We start from the raw sequence: 17,612 nt of genomic DNA, 5'->3' as shown, positions 1-17,612 counted from the left end.
GAGTGAGAGCGGGGATTGTAGATCATGGCCATGACACATTTCACACGGAGCAGATGTTTCTATTAATGCCAGAATTGGGTGGGAATTCAAAGGATGCTTTTGGCTTTTTTTCTCCTCAAAACTCTATTTTACACAATTAAATTGCAACTTGCTGAAGTATTCCAATGAATCACTTCCTTTTTTTTTTTCCTTTCCCTGTTTGATTAGTAGGCTCTAAAGGGATAAAAGAATAGTTTTGTATCAGTCTCCCTCAATTACATGTAAAATACATCTGGACAGAGTCTGAAGATCCATCTTTCACTGGCAGTTGCAAAGCCATCGACATAATAAAATAATACTCTGATTGGTATTACAAGGCTGCATTTAAATCATTGGCATTCATGCTCCGAGTCCTTTGCAGGGAGCACAAGCCCTCCATTAGAGAAAAGCTTAATTTTATACTGTGATCTGTGTAAGATGTGCAATGAAAATGAGAAAAAAGAGCTTTTGCAGAGCTGGAGACATAATAATAGAAGCTACAATGGATGTCTGGGCAGCTTTTTCAGCCACTTATAAACTGCAGGTGTCAAATGCATTCTGGAAAGAAGCTGAATCCCAGTTTTAATTACAGTCAGCAGGTTGAGGCATAATTCAAAGCTCTATAATACTTTCAATCCATAATAAAACTCCTCCTACTATCAGTAAGAAGTTTACACCAAGACCAAGGAGAGGACATGACCTTGCAGCAGCTAAACCTTGAACTTCAGCATCCCACTGAATTTCAGGGGTGTTTGGGGTTTTACAAAGTGCCTACTCCTTGCACAATTCTCACAGCAAACCTTGGCATCGCAGAGGAGCTGGCCTAGTCAAACTCATGGTCAGGGTAACAAAGATGTGTCATTGCAGCTTTCATCAAAGGTTCCTTTGATTTAAATTAGTTTGAGGGAAGGAAAAGAAAAGGAAAAAGAAACCACCTGGCTGGAATTGTGTGGGTGAACCCAGATAAGTTGTATGGGCCACCCCAGGTCTCACAAGGTAAGGCTTTATCTGCAATCTGTTTTACCAGCAACAGCAAGTTTATTGAGCTCAGAGTTTAAGTTCATTTTGTGCTTGAAGGTACATCAATGCCCTGACCCAAACCCGAGTTTCTGGGGCCTTATGCTGATGCATCTAATAAAGAATCATATTAAACTATCCTATCTATTAATCATTCTGGGGGAAGAGAGCAGGGTGTGTGTGGTGGTGTGCTGAACTCAGCTGCTGGGGGCTGCTGTCAGAATGGGCAGAGCACTCCCTCCAAGCCAGCAGGCAGAGTCTTTGAAGCAGGAGCTAATGATGCCTTGTTATGTGGGAAAACACAGCTCCAGAGTCAGGGGGCAGCCAGCACGTGGGGCTGAGGAGGAAGGTCACTGGAGAGGACACAGAGAGGCAAAGCTGCTGGAGATGGAGGCTTTATGAGCAAAGGGGGATGCTCCTTGCTTCTGCTGTGCTCAGGGAAATACAATTTTATGAAGCAAAGAGCTTCTTCCTGTCAGAGCATTCAGCCAACAGACCTGCCCTGTACCACTCCTCAGCTGTTCCAGAGCAGCCCTGAACTCCAGCCAGAAGGAGAAGGGGGCTTCTGGGGGAATCATCTTCCACTGGGTACCAAGAGCCAGGAACTGCCTGGGACCAGGGGACTCACTTGAGGAGTTACACAGAGCTGGAATAAGCTACAGGAACAAACCAAAACCACTGGAAGCACTAACTTATAAAATAATTGTATTTGTGCTGACATAACCGGATAAGCTCTGTGTCATTACCAAAGGTGGCCCCCACCAGTGGCCTTTGCCGCTGTCAGTATTTAACACCTCCATCCTCACAATCCCCCTATGAGGAGGGGCAAGGCCATGAGCCCCATTTCCCCAGGGGGAGCCTGTCAAAACTGAGCCACTTTCACCCAGGAAGTCTGCTGCTGAGCAGAGAGAGGAGGTGAGCTTTTCTCTGTGGCTGTGGGGCTGCTTTGTGGTCAGACACCCTGCACTGCCCACAGCTCCTCTGCTCCATCACAGCCACAAGCAGCAGGTGGTGTTTAAATCCTCACAGCCATTAGAGTGATCATAAAACAAGACTTTGGGGTGTAGGGGAAAGAACCTGTGGAAAGCCCAATCTGATTTGTAACCAAGTGCCAGTCTCAAACACCTACCACGTTCCTAGTGACATTAATTAAGCGCATATCAAAAAAACAAAGTACTTTAAGAAAGTGGGACTGCTTATCCCCATCACCCTAAAATCACTTAAAACAGGGTTGGAGGGGCTGTCAGGTCTTTTCCCCAGCTTCTATGATCCCGTGTGGGTGGACCCCTTCAATAGATGGAGCTAATGGTGCTAGCCTGGCTACTTGTGTCAGAGCTGTCCAGCGTCACATCAGGACCTGCATCCGTGCCATCAGGATCTGCTTGATCTTTAGCAAAGTTGATGAAAACCTGCAAGTTTAAAGGAAAACACTCAGTGTGTGACAGCATAAATAATTTATGACATGAATGAATACAAAAAAGGTATGGCTGTTCATTTGACTGTGAGCCTGGAGAGCTCGCTCGGGGATGGATTCACGCTGAATTTGAGAATTTCAAATTGTCGGGCTTCTGTGGGCTCATGTGAATAAACAGATGTGCAGACATTCCTGCATGGAACCTCATTGTCCTGCAGCTCAGGCTCCCCAGGAGCCAGCAAGGCACTGCCCATGCAGTGCTCCTTTCAATCACACTGTAATACAGTCCCATGATTACTTCATAAACCCATCTATCCCTGTGTAATTGACATCTGCGCACGCACAACTGCAGAGTGTACAGAGAGGTGTATGAAATCACACATAACAGCCTTCCTTTCAACAGCAGCTAATGAATACAGAAAGGACTCTCACTAGAACACTCCCTGCAATCACATTTGCATATTCACAGAGCCAAGCTGTCCTCCCACAAAATCTGAGCTGGGGCCTCCTGCGCTTTGCCTGCCTGTTTCTCTCACAGCCACTGCCCCTTACTGGAGCAGCACTGAGGAAATCCCCTCCCAGACTGCTGTGTCACAGTCCATGGCACTGCAGGGCTGCAGCTCTGCTCCTCTGTCTGGGACAAACCTAATATTCCAGGTGCTGATGCTCAACAGGGTGATTTCTGCTGGATAGTCCTTGTGGCAATCCCTTCAGCTGATGTGCTCCCTACGAGATTTTGCTGCCATTGGGAATGTCCTTCCAAGGGAAAATTGAATGAACCCCAAAGTTTGGAATAATGCTAAGTGAACTTACAACCTGAAAAGTGAAATTAAGCATATTTTCAGTACCATGGAAAGCCTAGCCCTGGACTTGGGGGTGATTCATAGTCCTGCCCTTCACCCACACCCACAAGGCTCCTGAAATCAGCAGTGAAAGAGAGAAGAATAGATCCTTTATGCTCCAGGCAGCTTTCTGTGTGTGTTTCCCTAGCACCAGCAGAGGTACCTGGAGGCAGCAGTGCTGACAAAGTACCCCCAGGAGGAATATAGATGGAAATCCCTTTCAAACTGTAGTCTATTGTGTGCAGCAGTCCATTATGTGTAAGCATCATTCTGCTCCCCTGTTAGCAGTTTTAAATGGATGGCCTCCCATTTTAATTCCTTACCTCCTCCAACGTTGTCTGACTCACAGAGAAGTGCCTGATGTTGAAGGCTGCTTTGTTGCCTTCCAGGAGATCAAATATATTCGCTACCCCTCCTGCAGAGACTGGGACGTGGTACTCCACCATCTTGAAATGCTGATCCTGTGGGGACAGCAGTGGTGGGGGAAAGCCCAGAGCCAACAAATCCAACAGCTGGGCCATGGCAGGATGAAGGGGCAGGGGCTGTGGTGTCTCCTGAGTGTTATTGTCTGGGAGTGACCAGTGCTTCCCCACTGGGAGTTCTTGTGGGGTTTGTGACTGGGGAGCACAACTAAACTGCAAGGCTGGAGGCTGCAGGGTGGCCATGGCATTTTGCAGCTCCAGGTGTGCAGTTTTGATTCATGCAGAGATTGAGTTACAGACAATGGATGGGATTTGTGACTCAGTTACTCTGGTTTTACAATTACTCAGTTACTGGAAGTACTGGAAGCGTCTCTACCCACTGAACCTAAAGGGGGTTTCCATCCATTCCAGGCTGCAGTGGGAAGGGCATTCCCAGGGCAGAGGGTCACCTAACAGCTGCCTTCCAGGGTCACTGCAGCTCTTTGGCTGATGTTACTTCAGCCACCAGGAACTGGAGTGCTCCAGCCCTCAGAAAATGTAGCTGAAAGCAGCGACAAGTGTGGCTCTGAGAGCTCAGATCTATGAGCTCAGTTTGTCACAAGATGTCCACCTTGCAAGGACCTTCTTGGTCTCTTTGAAGGGATTTTGAAAGCCTCTCCTGAAAGCATTTGCCATGCTTACCTTCAGGCATGTATTTGGGAAGTGTGACTTCATGAACTCGGTCAGCTTCTCGGTGCAAACTGTGCTGCTGTTTAAGTGCATCTTCACAGTGAATCCTCTTCCAAATCTGGGGGAAAAAGAAAATCACAATTAACGCTGTAGAAAAGAGAAAAACAGATGAAGAAACCCCTTTGAGAGTGCTGCACAGCCTCTTTGGGGAAATCTAATCCAGGCACGGTGCAGCTTGAATGGGGTCAGGGTTGTTAACCTGGAGTGAAATTTAGTAAGAAGCTGAGCTATTGTTATAACTAATAAAACCAAAGCTCAGCCCTAATACACATTTCTCATTTGTAGCAGTGAACAGAATACTTTGGGGGACACATTCTGGGAAGACAGGTTGTGAGGGAGTAGAAAGTGCATTAGTTAACACAGAATTTCAGCAGTGTTTAAGGGACACGAACCAGGAAAAGTCATTGTTTTGATAACACAGGTCTCATGTTCTGAGCACTCAGAGCTGTAGGTCAGTAACTCCAGAGGCTGTTCAGTAAAAGTGAAATAGGTTCACTTTACTGACCTGCTCTTGATGTGCTGCAAAGAGCCAATGCACTGGAAACTCCCATTCACCATGATGGCCAGCCTGGTACAGAGGGCTTCACACTCCTCCATGCTGCAAAACCAATCAAGAAACTCTAGTTAGTCATTGAGAAAGTATAAAAATATGGTTAATACTCAGAGAACACCGCTGATCTTCCCTAAAGTGGGTCTTTGTGGACACCATAGTCAGCCACAACAAACCCCCAAACCTGTGGTGCCCTGAAACTGTGCAAGGACCAGTGAGGGATGGGTTTCTCCACACTTGTGCTGACCCCAAAAAGGGAGGCAGAGCAGGCCAGCCCTACCTGTGGGATGTGAGTATCACTGAGCATTTGTTCTGCACTTCCTCACTGATGATTTTCCAAAGGTGGCGTTTGGCGTTCGGGTCCATTCCAGAGCTCGGCTCATCCTGTTGGGAAAGACAGGACTGGATGGAAATTTGCACTCAAAAAGTAAACAAGCCTGGGCTCAGGCAGCCATTGAGCACAGAGAGAATTCCCCCCTCCTATTTTTATTGAGATTTTTTTTATCTGACTAAGCAGCAGGAGCACTGGCAGGTGGTCAGAAGTAAAGGCATGCTGGGTTTGATAGAAGCTGGGATAAGGGATAATTATGTCCACTAGGTATCCAACTTAATATTGGAAATCCTGCTCACAGAGGTCTGCACACATTGAGTACACAGCAAGTGGGAAAACCGCACAAAAAGGAATGTTTTACCAATGGGGTAAGCCCATGGAAGAACTAGAAATGCAGAGTGAAAGACAAGACAGGAAGCCAAACCTAAAAAAGCAGTCACATTCTAATCCTGAGGAAAGTGGCCCCTTTGCTCTCCTACAGTTTTGGAGCCTTGGCTGCTGCTTTTCTTGCAAAGCTGTGCAGGTAAGTTGATTGAAATAAAAGACAAGACAGAACAGAGTTTAATTGGCAAATACGTGGTCTAATTCTGACTTCTGGAAGATGCTGCCAGAGAAAGTGAAAGACTTGCCTCTCTCTTATGCCCTCAAAGAAAAGATGAGTATTTGCTGGAACCTGAACTTCCCTGTCATGGTTTCTATTGTCAGGCCAAGTATGGGCACGTGGGGAGTGTCCCTTAAGCTGTGCCTGAGGAGGTTTTGTGAAACTGTCCAAGTTCTCCTGCCAGCTTCCGGACCTACTCCTCTCCCCTCTCCCCTCTCAACAAGACCCCATTTCTCACCAGCAGCAGAATGGATGGGTTGCCAATGAGAGCCAGAGCAGTTGAGAGTTTCCTGTTGGTGCCATAGCTGCACATAGAGGTGACTCTGTCCCTGTAGGCCATCAGGTTCAGCCGGTGCAGGAGCTGCAGTACAACCTAGGGAACAAGAGTTGTGCTTCCACAACATGCCCAGCCCATGGATTACCACATATGGATCTACTGAAGGACTGATTTAAAGGCTCCAAATGACAGAAATGCTGCAAGTCAAAGCCCTTGTTACTCACTCCCTTGATGTCCCCCTCTGGGATGCCATGCAGCCGAGCATAGTAGTACATGTGCTCCTCCACGGTCAGCAGGTCATCCAAGGCATCCTCCTGAGGACAGTAGCCAAAGAGTGACCAGTGGGCCTCACTGATGTCATTCAAGGACCTGGGGAAGGAGGTTGGCACATCACTGTAACCTCACTGAATTGCCAGTGTGCTCTGGAACCAAACAGGGGGGAGAAAATCCCTTTCTCCTACTCCCTACCCACCTCCCTAACCCTTGAAGGAAAATGCAAGATGGATCTGCAGAGCTCCAGCTTTCAGGCCCCCAGTTCTGCAGAGGCTGCATGTCCAGTATGTAGCTCTCCAGTTACTGCCAGCACCTCAGGTGGCACAGCTGCCACCAAGCCTACAACTGGTGAAGAAAGCTTTGAGGTGAGCCCTGCTGGGCTCCAGGTCTGGCTTAGAAGTGGGATCACACTGCTCAGGATCTGAGCCTGATCCCATCTGCAATGGGCTGAAGTGGAACAAACACCTCTGAGCAGCAAAATGCAACCCCCCAGGAAGCAACCATGCCACCTTCAAAGGATGAATTCCCTGGCTTATTTACTTTTGCTCTGGTTTGAGTATTTTATTACAGATTTTTATATTCCTTTTCCTTTGCCACCCAGCCTTAAAAACTGCTCTCAGGTTGATTTGCTTCCCCAGAAATCATATCCTCCATACCCAGAGTGATCCTGGACCCGCAGCCTTCCACTGGATGCTCCAATATCCCCTGTCAGCATCTTAAAGATTGTTGTCTTTCCAGCTCCATTCACACCAAGCAAGCCAAAGCACTGGGAAAGAAAAGTCCAAATGTAAACATGCTGTATTTGTAATGCAGAAATATTGCTCTGAGATGGGTGCTCAGTGCACCTTGGCCCTTCTTTTTCCAGCCCCTTGAGCGAGATGAATTGCCAGAGGAGCTCAGAGCATGCCAGTGTTATAATGGAGGTTGTTTATGGTGCAATATACTCCAGCTTATATTAGCACCATCTGTTTAATGTGGTGAAGAACCAAGGATGTGTCTCCAGTAGAGTCAATCCTTTTACTGTGAGCTGCATTTCTACAGGAGCTCAGGCCCAAATCCCCATCAGCTCATGTGTGCCAAGCCTCCCCTTGACAGGGACTGAGCTGCTCCTGGGAATGGGGTGAGTGAGGTTTGGGCTGGCACTGGTTAAAACCTTCATCAACACAAGGATTTTGTCACGTTGTATCACCAAAGCACTACCTTAATAAAATGAAGAATTGTCTCACTGTAGTGTGGTTCCAGCATGTCATGCTAAAATCCACATTTTATAGCTGAGGTTGTATTTAGGCAGTTGTGTGTTGCATCAGCCATCTCCATTGTGCTGATAATTACTGTTATTTTGCCATCATCAGTACAGACCAGCTGATGTGAAAGCCCTCCTGTGCTGGGGATGCACAGCAATCCAGGGCTCTTCCCTACCTTGGTCCATACAGGAACAGGAGCTGTGCACAGTCTGCAGTGCAGGGCCACAGCTCCTGCTTACACGTGGGGAATGGTGCCCTGAATCCCACCAGCATCAGGGTGAATTTTGCCAGAAGTCAGAGACCTCAGTGGCAGTCCTGGCTTGTAAAAAATCCTCAGCCATAAAGACTAGCACAGTGTCCATGTGAGGATACTGTCCTTTCATCTCTGTGGGACCCAGGCCATTAAAATAAACCAGGTGCCAAGGATTAATTCCAAGCTTCCCCACAAGTCAGGTGCACAGCCTGAGGTAGAATCTGGTCTCCAGTTTCCTCTGGATCTCAGAGGTGCTCTGTGTATTCCTGTCTTTTCACTTCTCACTGCACTGACATGACCAAAGAATGTTTTCTTCTTTGGAGCCAATTTTAGGTCCTGATTAATGAAAATGTGTGTTCAGCTGGAGTGATTTGTCTTCCCCTGATGGGAAAACACAGGCAGATAAGCCTGACTCACCATCTCCCATGCAGTTCAGGTGAATAATTTCAGCTGGACACGTTCTGCTGTCATCATTTAGCATCTGGTGATCCCCAGTGACCCCCCCCAAGACTGCACTGCACAAACAGAGCATGCAGACATTTTGCTCTGAATATAGAGCTCCATCAATTCCCATCCACTTTCCCTCCTTCTAGGGCCTTCAAACTTGAGGTCCAAAATCTACCAGGAGCCTTTTGTCACTGCTGTAACCCCAAGAATCAATAAATGAGGCAAGGAAAGGGAGAGGCCAGAGCAGAACAAACCATTACAGAAGGTGGCAGTGACAGGGGAAGATGCCTGCAGCCTTTTTCCCTCACTCACCTCCCCAGCAGGGATGCCAAGGCTGATGTTCTTCACTGCTGTGATGCGTTTGTGAGGGAGGTGGTAGATCTTGGTGAGGTTCTGGAGCTGCACCACGTCGAAATCAGCTTTGCCAGACTCCACCCGGCTCCTCTCAGCCTGGACATCCCCATCCTCCACGGCCGCAGGGGGCAGAAGGGAGGCTTTGCCATGGACTCTGTCAAACAGGAACCTGGGGGAGGGCAGAGAGGGACTCAGCTTCCAGCACCAGCCAGCAGTTAGATCTCAGTTATCTCCCAGGATAGATCCCAGGGAGCCTCCCTGTGAGATCCCAGGGCATGCACACAATACTCAGATATAGTTTCTGTTCTCTCCTGGTATTTGCTCCACCCAGTGTTCTCTCCCGGTATTTGCTCCACCCAGTGTTCTCTCCCTGCCTGTTTTTCCCCCTTTTTTCAGCAGATATTCTGGGCTGGAGCAGGTCCTGCCTTGTGGACAGCTCCTAATGCAGTTGACAGGGATGTTCTCACTCCTCACTGTGTGCACCCAGGGCAGAGGAGATGGGGAGAGCCAAACAGAGGAGGCTGTCAGTGGAATGACTGCCCTCACCAACAGCTGAGCATCCACCCACCAAACCCCAAACCCAGGGCTGCAGGTGCCAGCCAGCACCAACTACCAGGGCACTCTGTAAACTACACCTCTGCTAGTTAATATTCTAATATCAACTGAGAGAAAACTCACTCCACATTCACAAATTGTCCTGGAAATGTATGGGCTGCATAACTGCCAGTGATGGTGACCTCAGAGCTGTGCCTGGGGCTGTTCCCAGTGAGGCTCCAGATGTTACTTACTCCAGGACCTTGTTCCAGACTCTCTGGACCATCCTGTCGTGCACTGTGAGTCGAATGGCAAAGAACACGGTGCCCTGGATGAACATGGCCAGCAGCTTGGACGTGGTCTTGTCCAGCTCAAAGGTTTTGTCAGGGTAGTCCACTCCATAGGCTCTTAAGAAGCCCAGCAGTGCCTGATCCTGAGACAGTTCAATCAAGCCATAGCCAAAGCAAAATTGTGGGAACAGGAGGAACACATGCCTTAAATTTTCAGCAAGATCACGCAAGCCCTGGGAAAAAAACAAAGAGCACCACAGTCAGTCACTGCTTTTATTCATGGAATAAATTCATAGGTTTTACTGTGGGACTGAAGTGTAACAATTACATTGGGATTTGCCTGTGTCTCAGCAGAGATAAATTGAGAGCAAAGAGCTCTGCAGACAGCTCGTTTCACAGGCACAAGGTCATAAAAGTCAACAGGCAGCTCTGAGGTTGTGATCACCCATAGTAAACAGTAGCCAGTTCCCAGCATGGTCCCTGCTGCTGTTCCAGCACCCTGAAACCACCCAGGAGCCAGAGCTGAGTCCTGCCACTGTGCCCCCTAATCTGCCCAGCACAGCCTGTTCCCCTGGAGCGCTGCCCTGTCTGTTTTCCTTGGACAAACATCTCCATAAAACAAAAGGTTTGGCTTTTCTAGACATAGAAGGGCTTTTCCAGCTAATTCACAGCAGAACAGCCCAGTGCAGCATCAGAGTAAAGAACTCTGGTACATTTCTAGCAGAAGAAAGGATTAGTGCACAAAGCAAACTGGAGAGGCACTAAATTAGCATGGAAGGGAACTGACTCCCTGCCACTGGGGCACAGAGGGATGAATGGTGATCATAATTGCATATCCCTAAAATCCAAGGGGTTGCTGAACAAACTCTGTCCAAACAGAGAGAAAAATCCAACCCAGCTATTGTAATTGCTCTCCATAACAAAAGAAATCTAAGTGTCAGGTGTGCATTTTATCCCAGCCATTCCCAGGCAGATCTCAGTTTAAGAGAGGGCTTTACTTTAGGGAATCATCACTGTCTCTGGGTTGTTTTTCATCCTTGCAGGGAGAAGATGACTGCATTACAGACTTAAATGACAGAGAGCTGGTGCTGGGTTAACTGCAGCACATGTCAGACTCAGGGCAGTGACATTCAGCTGTCACTCCCCACAGCTCATGCCCAAGAACTCAGCAATGGTTTGAAGCGTCCATCAACAACTTCTTATCAAGCATCTCCACCACCTCCATCTTCCATCACCAGGGTGGTTATAAAGAGAGTCCTCAGTTTTCTCCCCTTCTTTTCATGTTCTCCCCTCTGTCACCATCATTTCTTTCTTTGCTGGGGCTGCAGATTTACAGACAAGCAAGATCCATATGTGACTCATGTCCTGTCTGTAGGGAAGCCCATGAAATCCTGTGGCTGTGTCCAGCTGCTACAGACCTGATCAAAGCCACCCAGCCCACAAGAAGCCTCCTGCTGGCTCACCACAGGGTCAGTACCTGTGGAGCTCCTACCTGGTCCGTGGCCTTTTCCTGGGAGAGCAGGAACACAACAGAGTGAGTGATAATGGTGTTGATGCCAAAGAACAGGTTGACACAGACATAAACAATGAAGGCCATCCCTGTTTCCTTGAAAAGCCCAGCCAGCAGGTACATCCAGGAAAATGATGCATATCTATAAATACCAACAGTGCAGAGAAAACCATGGTAACTCAAAGGCTACTTTGAAAACAAACCACTGAAGGCATCAGACGACACAGAATCATTGGATGGTTTGAGTTGGAAGAGAGCTTAAAGCCCATCCAGTTCCACCCCCTGCCATGAGCAGGGACACCTGCCACTAGTTCAGGTTGCTCCAAGCCCTGTCCAACCTGGCTTTGAACACTCCCAGAGTTGGAACACAACAGTTCTGTTTTGGCATGTGATTACATTTCCACATGACAGAGCTTAAAGAAAGGAAAAATGCCTTTGTGTCTGTTAGAATTTGGAGAAAAGGTTTATGAGACATACTTTGAACATGGAACCCCACCTGAAAACAGAGACTCTGGGCCTGGAGGATTCAAGTCTAAGTTTTGCAGAATTGTGCTGCTGCTGTTTATTTTGCTCTCTGCTATTAAAATGCTCTTGAACTTTGCAAGAGGTCAGCAAGCATTTCCTTATAGCTTGGGCTGTTTCTGGGACCTTTTAGATTTCTATATCCTCATGTAGAGATTGCTTTGAATAAAGCAGGCATGACAACACTGCTTCACCTCCCTGCTCCTGGAAGGAGCGACTTAGTGATTGTTTGTGAAGGGCATGTTGAAGAGAAAAGCCCACATATTCCCCCCTGGATCTCAGACTGCAGCAGCCTGCAAGATCCAGTTCCTTATCCTGTGCAGTGATATTTAAATAACTAAGCTCCACACTTACCCAAAGAGTAACAGCAGAAGAAATACTGCCACTAAATTACTGTTGTTGCAGAAAGCTGGGATCTGGAAGGCTGAAATAACTCCTACTGAGAGTCCAATAGGGACCATAAAAAGTACCTGCAAAATGATATTAAAAAGATGTTACTAGGACAACAGTTCTGAAACACCTTCCTACAACCATACAGAAGAAACAATGCCAGGACTGAATCTGGTCCCACAAATGCAGCTTGGTTTGGTTTTTCTAAGGGAATGGTTTTTCTAGGGAAACCAAACACAGGTGGGCTCTCAATTGCCCCCAGATGAACTGCAGATGAATTCCCACAAAGTCTCTTTGAATAGGCAAAGCCTCAGCTTTGCCTGAGGAGAGTGGGCAGAAAGTACCTTAAAAAAAGGTTGTGAATGAAAAATACCCCTCTGGGTTTTCTGTTAGCCTTGCAGTCAGACGACTTCACTGTGCCCTGTAAATCTAGTCTTTATAGTGTTGAGTCAAGCCAGAGACCTACCAAAAGTCTGCCTGGAGAGCTCCCTCTCCTCCCCAGCTCTGGGATTTAGCAGAATTTACTGGCAGGGATTCACTGAGAAATATCAAGTTGCCGAGAGCGCTGGATTAGTTTCAGCCCGCTGAATACCGACGGTGCAAGGACTCCGGGGATTTTGCCACAGGCTGATTTACAAAAATGCAGGGCTGGAGGGAGGGCCCGGGGCGGGCAGGCAGGCACAGCCCGGCTCCCCCCTCCCTGCAGTGCACTGCCGAGCCAGGCTGGGGCCACGCCGCCCTGGGACCCCTTCCATTCCTCCTGCAGGGGAATGCATCCATGTGCTGCTGCCTTGGGATCCCTTCCATTCCTCCTGCAGGGCAGGGCATCCCTGTGCTGCTGCCTGCACTCATCAGCCCCTCCAGGCAGGCACTTCTGGCTCACATTCCCCATGGGATTCCAGCCCTTGGTTCTCCCTGCACCAAAGAGGGTCAGTCTCCCAAATGCCCTTGAGGATTTCCTGCTTTTGGGAAGCAGTGGAATCACTGGGATTTCAGGCACTTGCAGATCTGCCTCAGCAGAAATGTGTGGGACAGGAGGAGCTGGTCACCCCTGCAGCCCAGCTGGCAGTGCCAGGCTCAGGAGCTGAGCTTGGCTGCACTGCCCATCCCCTGTGTGAGGGTCTGACACCTGCACCACAGGGAATGCAGAACACACAAAGCACTTCAGCCTACAGACGCTCCAAACATTTTTCCCCTTGGCCCAGCAATGCTTTCCAGCAGTGCCATGAGCCCTCTGCACCAGGAGGAAACAACTTCAGGGGGAACAAGGGCACACCTATGCCAGGGAATAGTGCTGGGAGCTCAGCAAGGCACATCCATGCAGCACTGTGAAAAAGAACTGCTCAGCTCCTGCAAGGCTGCATTTGTAGCTTTGCTTGGCTTAAAAACTTCCTAACACAGCCTCTTACAGACAGCATTGCAGCCAGAGGTGGGGTTTTGCCCAGCAGGGTTGTGCCAGCTGAGGGATGCCTGTTGCTGTGGGATCCCAGAGTGGCTGTAGCCTCGAGCCCCAAAGCCTCACCCCAGATCTGTGGAGCCTGGCTGACAGCAGATCCAGCCCTGCAAGCTGTCAGAGCAGCAGCTGGGTGCTGGGATGGAAATCAGGCTGCAGCCTGCTCCCTGCTGCTCCTGTATAAACGTGCTGGGTGTTTTACACACACTCCAGAGAGCAGGAATCCCTTTGCTTGGCAGAAATCACTGCTGCAGTTCACATTTAATCCTCCCCAGTGCCTTGGAGGACAATTACTACACAGCACTCTTGGTAGCAATAAGAAGAACTTTAAATAAAGAACTTTTTTCCCCCCCATGGTGTGTAATGCTCCCCCTGGTGCATTTAGGAATGTGAATTATTTACCAGATCATAAACCAAGTTGGTCACCCAGTAGGTTGTCATCCCAATGCCTGAAATGTGCTGCAGCTGCTTGGCTTTGGTTTGGTGCTCCTTGACCATGTAGAGCACAAAGCTTGCTGTGGTGATGGAGTAGCCCACCAAAACAGACATGGACACTATGATGTCCAGTAAGCTGTTGAGCCTGGGAAAAAAAGGGGAGAAAGATGAATTTGGTGAGTGAAAGTGGCAGATTTCCCTCACTATGAGGCTTGGTCAGAGCTCAGAAGCAATAAGGTCCTGATTCTGGGACAGCATCTTTTATAATCCTGGAATGGTTTGGGGCTGGAAGGGACCTCAAAGCCCATCCCATTGCACCCCCTGCCATGGGCAGGGACACCTTCCACTATCCCAGGTTGCTCCAAGCCCTGTCCAACCTGGCCTTGGACACTTCCAGGGATGGTCCCACCACCCTCACAGAGGAGAATTTCCTCTTTTCTTTGCTCCCTGTGCTGATGGCAATGATTTCCAGCAAAAGGGACTCGCAGGACTGAGCTGGAGTGCTAGACCCCAGCATGGAGTGGAAGGGCCAGAAGGAAAATTATGTCATCATCATAATCACTATTATTATCATTATAATTTATTAATTTATATGCCCCAAACACACAAATGTGTGAGGCTGTAACTGTGACCTCCAGATCTCCATGAGATCCTGCAAAAAAAACCCCACAGGAATCCCCAGCTCTGGTGGCAAGTAGGGCACTATTCATGAATAGGGGGAATGATCACAAGTGAGAACAGTTTCATCACTTAGAGAAAGATATCCAGTAATTTAGGCTGGTTTATGGTTTGCAATAAGCTGGTTTGCTCCTTTTAAAGCTAAAAAAGTTCAGGCATCAACCAAATGAATCTTCTTACATTACTTGTTCTTGACTCTGTCCTCCAGGATATGGGTGAGCTGATAGGAAAATACCTATGGGAAGAAAAAATGAAATTGAAAATGTGTCCAAATTAAAGCTTCCTTCACCAGCTCCTGATATTGACAACAATATAGAAAACTGAGAGAAAAGAGAAGAAAAGCAGATCAAAAGTGTAATTCTGCTCTGTCATCTCTGTGTGATCTTGGGCAGGATTTTGAGCCTCCTCCTTTTTCCTAGGATTTCACTTGGCTGCAAGCAGATCTGAAATTCAAACCCTGGGCCCTGTTCCTCCACCTGTGTGGCTGCCAGCCCCATTCCCTCCCCACACTCAAAGCAGGCACTGTGGGGCTGATTGTGCATTCCAGCTCAGACCCCTCAGCACTGACACCTTCCAAACTGATGGATGTGTTCTGCTTCAGAGCTGCTGTCTGCTGATCCCACCTTGTTCCATTTGTTCTTTTGTCACCAGGAACAATCCCTCCCCTGCTGCCCAACTCCACAACTGCTACCTGCCTGTGATAGATGCCTTTCTCCATATGGGATCTGTGGAGGTGAGAGCAGAAACCCAGGTAAGCTACAGACACTTCTGCCCCCAGTGTGGCAGTGAATTCTGAACTGTTCTGTCTTAAAAAGCTAGGAAAAAAAAATTAAAAAGAGTATTTTGATCAAAGTTACTAGCAAAAATTTAATTATCACACTGATAAGTCCCTGTGATGTTTTCCAAAAAAATCCATTGAAAATGGGTTTGTATCAGGCCCAAACTGCAACTGAGAAATTCTCTGAGAAATTTCTCTCTGAGAAATTCAAACTGCAACTGAGAAATTCTCTGCTAATGTGCAGGTATCTTCAGAGGAGGTTTAAGCACTCCTTCCCCTAGCCTAAAAGACACTAGTATTGTTCAGCACAGTGCTTCTGCCATGTCTGGAGGCAATTGGTGCCCACAAAAGCAAAAGGCAGAGCATGGAGGGGCTCTGGTGGGCCAGTCCCACCAGTGCAGGTCTCTGCCTTGGCCCCACCAGCATGGCAGCCCAGTCTCTAAGGCTCCAGAGCCTGAGAAGGGCTCCCAAGTTTATGTGCCTAAAAATGAGCCTCTCAATTCATATTTTGATATCTAAGAAAATGCCTCAAGGAGTGCTGGGGGACCTCCAGCTGCTCTTAAATCCAGAGATTTTCTATACCATGCCACTTATGGAATTTAAACTCCTCACAGCCAGGTGGCAGACCTTAGGAATGATGTGATGAAGAATTATTCTGGGTAATCTTCCCTAAGAATGGGCACTCTGACAGGGGGGACCAGAAGGGAGGAGCCTGAGGGTTCAGCTGACCAAATGCCATACTGAGCAAATGAATTTGAAAGGGAGGATTTAATCAGAAATTAATTTTGGAGAGGAAAAAAAAACCCTGACCAAACCTCAGTCTTGTCATCAGTGAGAGAAATGGGATTAAAATCCTGGACTGCTGATAAAGCCATACAAACAGCCAGGAAATGTTTCCCTTCTCCAAAAGGGAGAGAGAGAAAGAAAGATACTGTCTGTCTAATCTGTTAATACTTCACTATAAAGCCATTTTCCTTTACTGCAGCTTAGGCTAGAAGTCAAAATTTCCATTTCAATGCTTCCTCCTTTTTTGTTAGCTGGGATTGAGAGAAGAGAAAGCACAATATACAGAAGTCAAAAGCTATTATGACTTGCTTAGTGACAGGGTAAAAAGCTTTTTATGTATTTTTTTTTAAATATACCCAGTCTAAGTCAAACCTCTAAAGCAGGACTGGCACCTCTTTCTGACTGCTGAAGTGACAACACACTTTTATCTGGCCATTTCAATGGCTCTTAAACCATCATTTATTTGTCACAACAACAACTCCATTGAGCTGCCAGGAGCATATCCCACAGAACATGCCTGCAGTTGTGTTTCAGACTGGATTTACTCCACCTCAGGGGAACCAGCCTCATCCACTCATTTTATTTCTCCCCTTCTCTGGCTTGGATGATTAGTGGGAAGCACAGAATTGTCTGTCTGGTCATTTACTACTAAGCATTTCTTTCCAAAAACACCTAAGCAGCAGGACAGATGGAACAAAAACTGCTGCTATTCTTTCCCCCTGAAAATTGCTACTTTGCTGGTAGAAAACTTGCCCTGTGAAAACTTTCTGGCTGTTCACAAGAGCTTCCTGCCTTTGCTCTTTGCTCTTTCCCAACACAGCATGTGTTGGGAATAGAGAGACAGAGCAAGGAGCTTCACTGCTTAATAATTCAGCTGCTCTGGGATGTTGCTGCTGCTGCTGGAAGTGCCTGGCTGGGGTTTCCTCTCTGGCAGCTCTGTGATGTGTGAGCTGAGGGCACACTGCAAACCCCAGAGGGGACAGCCAGGCCCTGACTGAGGGGGTGGCCAGGACAAGGCTCTGGTGTCACTCCCTGTAAGCTGAGCTGGCTGGGAGAGGAGTCTCAGTGCAGTGGAGTGAGCTGGGAAGCACTGGGGGCCACTTGTGATCAGCATGTGCTGCTGCTGCTGGAATTCAGGGTGTCACACTCAAAGCTTCAGGCCAGGTGCCTGGATCCATCACAGCTCAATTCAGACATGTCCTGTGAGCCAAGAGACACTGCCACCTGTCCCTGTGTCACCAGGGACAGCAGCCCTCTGAGGTGAGCAGGGCTGGGCCTGGCCAGGACGTGGCTGGAAGGGCACTGCTGCTCCAGGAAAGTCAGTCAGGAGGGTGTTTCTGCACACAATTGCTGCTCTCAGCAGAGCAGGGCCCAGGTAAATCTCCCTTGTCTCTGCACTCTGGCCCTCTCTGGAGGCAGACACACCTGCAGACAGGTTTGTGCCCACACTGCACTTTGAAAGGG

General features: G+C 48.1%; 1 protein-coding gene across 1 annotated transcript in view; it reads right to left on the bottom strand.

Moving 5' to 3' along the window:
- Window positions 1-349: 349 nt before the first annotated feature.
- ABCA12 (ATP binding cassette subfamily A member 12) overlaps window positions 350-17,612 on the bottom strand; it is an 80,225-nt gene continuing 62,962 nt past the window's right edge. The window contains exons 42-55 of the mRNA XM_014310280.1: window positions 14,765-14,819; window positions 13,874-14,051; window positions 11,983-12,098; window positions 11,089-11,248; window positions 9,561-9,829; window positions 8,731-8,941; window positions 7,131-7,240; window positions 6,426-6,570; window positions 6,163-6,297; window positions 5,273-5,376; window positions 4,948-5,040; window positions 4,395-4,500; window positions 3,615-3,752; window positions 350-2,444 (exon numbers count right to left, since the gene is read on the bottom strand). Of these exons, the coding sequence (XP_014165755.1) occupies window positions 2,325-2,444; window positions 3,615-3,752; window positions 4,395-4,500; window positions 4,948-5,040; window positions 5,273-5,376; window positions 6,163-6,297; window positions 6,426-6,570; window positions 7,131-7,240; window positions 8,731-8,941; window positions 9,561-9,829; window positions 11,089-11,248; window positions 11,983-12,098; window positions 13,874-14,051; window positions 14,765-14,819 (1,940 nt within the window). The 3' untranslated portion in view covers window positions 350-2,324. The remainder of the gene's footprint in view (window positions 2,445-3,614; window positions 3,753-4,394; window positions 4,501-4,947; window positions 5,041-5,272; window positions 5,377-6,162; window positions 6,298-6,425; window positions 6,571-7,130; window positions 7,241-8,730; window positions 8,942-9,560; window positions 9,830-11,088; window positions 11,249-11,982; window positions 12,099-13,873; window positions 14,052-14,764; window positions 14,820-17,612) is intronic.

Source organism: Geospiza fortis, unplaced genomic scaffold (assembly GCF_000277835.1).
Source record: "Geospiza fortis unplaced genomic scaffold, GeoFor_1.0 scaffold407, whole genome shotgun sequence".
In the NCBI taxonomy this organism is placed as follows: domain Eukaryota; kingdom Metazoa; phylum Chordata; class Aves; order Passeriformes; family Thraupidae; genus Geospiza; species Geospiza fortis.
The sequence above is the reverse complement of the archived record's forward strand: the minus strand, read 5'-3'. Positions and strand labels throughout refer to the sequence as shown.